General features: G+C 45.5%; 1 protein-coding gene across 1 annotated transcript in view; it reads right to left on the bottom strand.

Annotated features, from left to right (window-relative positions):
- Positions 1-320: 320 nt before the first annotated feature.
- The window catches only part of LOC115158663 (rhophilin-1-like), a 28,495-nt gene continuing 27,966 nt past the window's right edge, over positions 321-849 (bottom strand). Inside the window, exon 16 of the mRNA XM_029707855.1 lies at positions 321-705. Coding sequence (XP_029563715.1) covers positions 496-705 — 210 coding nt within the window. The 3' untranslated portion in view covers positions 321-495. The remainder of the gene's footprint in view (positions 706-849) is intronic.

Here is an 849-nt window from a genome sequence, read left to right as displayed (position 1 = left end):
TTATTCTCCACAAAAGGCGATCAGTGTTTATACACCTATATTTTCACTGATTAAGACATGTGGTCTTTGGATCAGCGGCTGTAGTTTGACATTGAGTCTTCTTCCATCTCTAAAATAGTAAGCTACAATACACTGGGCCCCAACATGTAGCCTATTTTGGGACGTCATTTACATGGTCTCAACTCCCTCAGCGACAGATACATGCAGTCACCTGCTTTCTAAAACGGTTTCTCTGCAGATGAAACTGCTGTAATCTGGACCAAGCATCCTCTTTTCCTACGATCCTCCTCTTCCTCTCCTTGCTTTGATGCTATAACACATTCAATATCCAGTCATTTACAACACACCCTTGTATTGTAACATGTCCACCTGTCATTCCCTGAGTGGTTTGTCTATCTATCTATAGCACAGTCTGAAATGGCACCCTATTCCCTAGTGCACTACTTTTGGCTGGTAGTGCACTGTATGGAATAGACTAACATGTCTGCTGTGCCCTCAGTACATGGACTCACTGTCCCGAAGGTTTCCAAACGGCAGACTGAAGGTGCTGCCCAGTCTCTTGGTGGCTCTGCCTCCTCCCCCATTCTTCTTCCTGTTCCAGTTGAGTAAGGGGGCGGTGCTCTGCCCCTTAGCCCTGCCCATGGTCCGTTGCCGAGCATTTGCTTCGTCTCCGCTGGGGGAGAGCATCACTTGCCTCCTATCCACCTGAACACAAACACATTAATGAGATGTAACACACACTATCTTTTACATCTTGTGTGTGTGTGTTACGTCTCATTCATGTGTGTGTGTTACATCTCATTAATGTGTGTGTGTGTTACATCTTATTAATGTGTGTCAAGGCTTTAC

The sequence above is a fragment of the Salmo trutta genome, chromosome 22 (genome assembly GCF_901001165.1).
Source record: "Salmo trutta chromosome 22, fSalTru1.1, whole genome shotgun sequence".
NCBI lineage: Eukaryota > Metazoa > Chordata > Actinopteri > Salmoniformes > Salmonidae > Salmo > Salmo trutta.
This window is presented reverse-complemented; position numbering and strand designations above follow the sequence as displayed.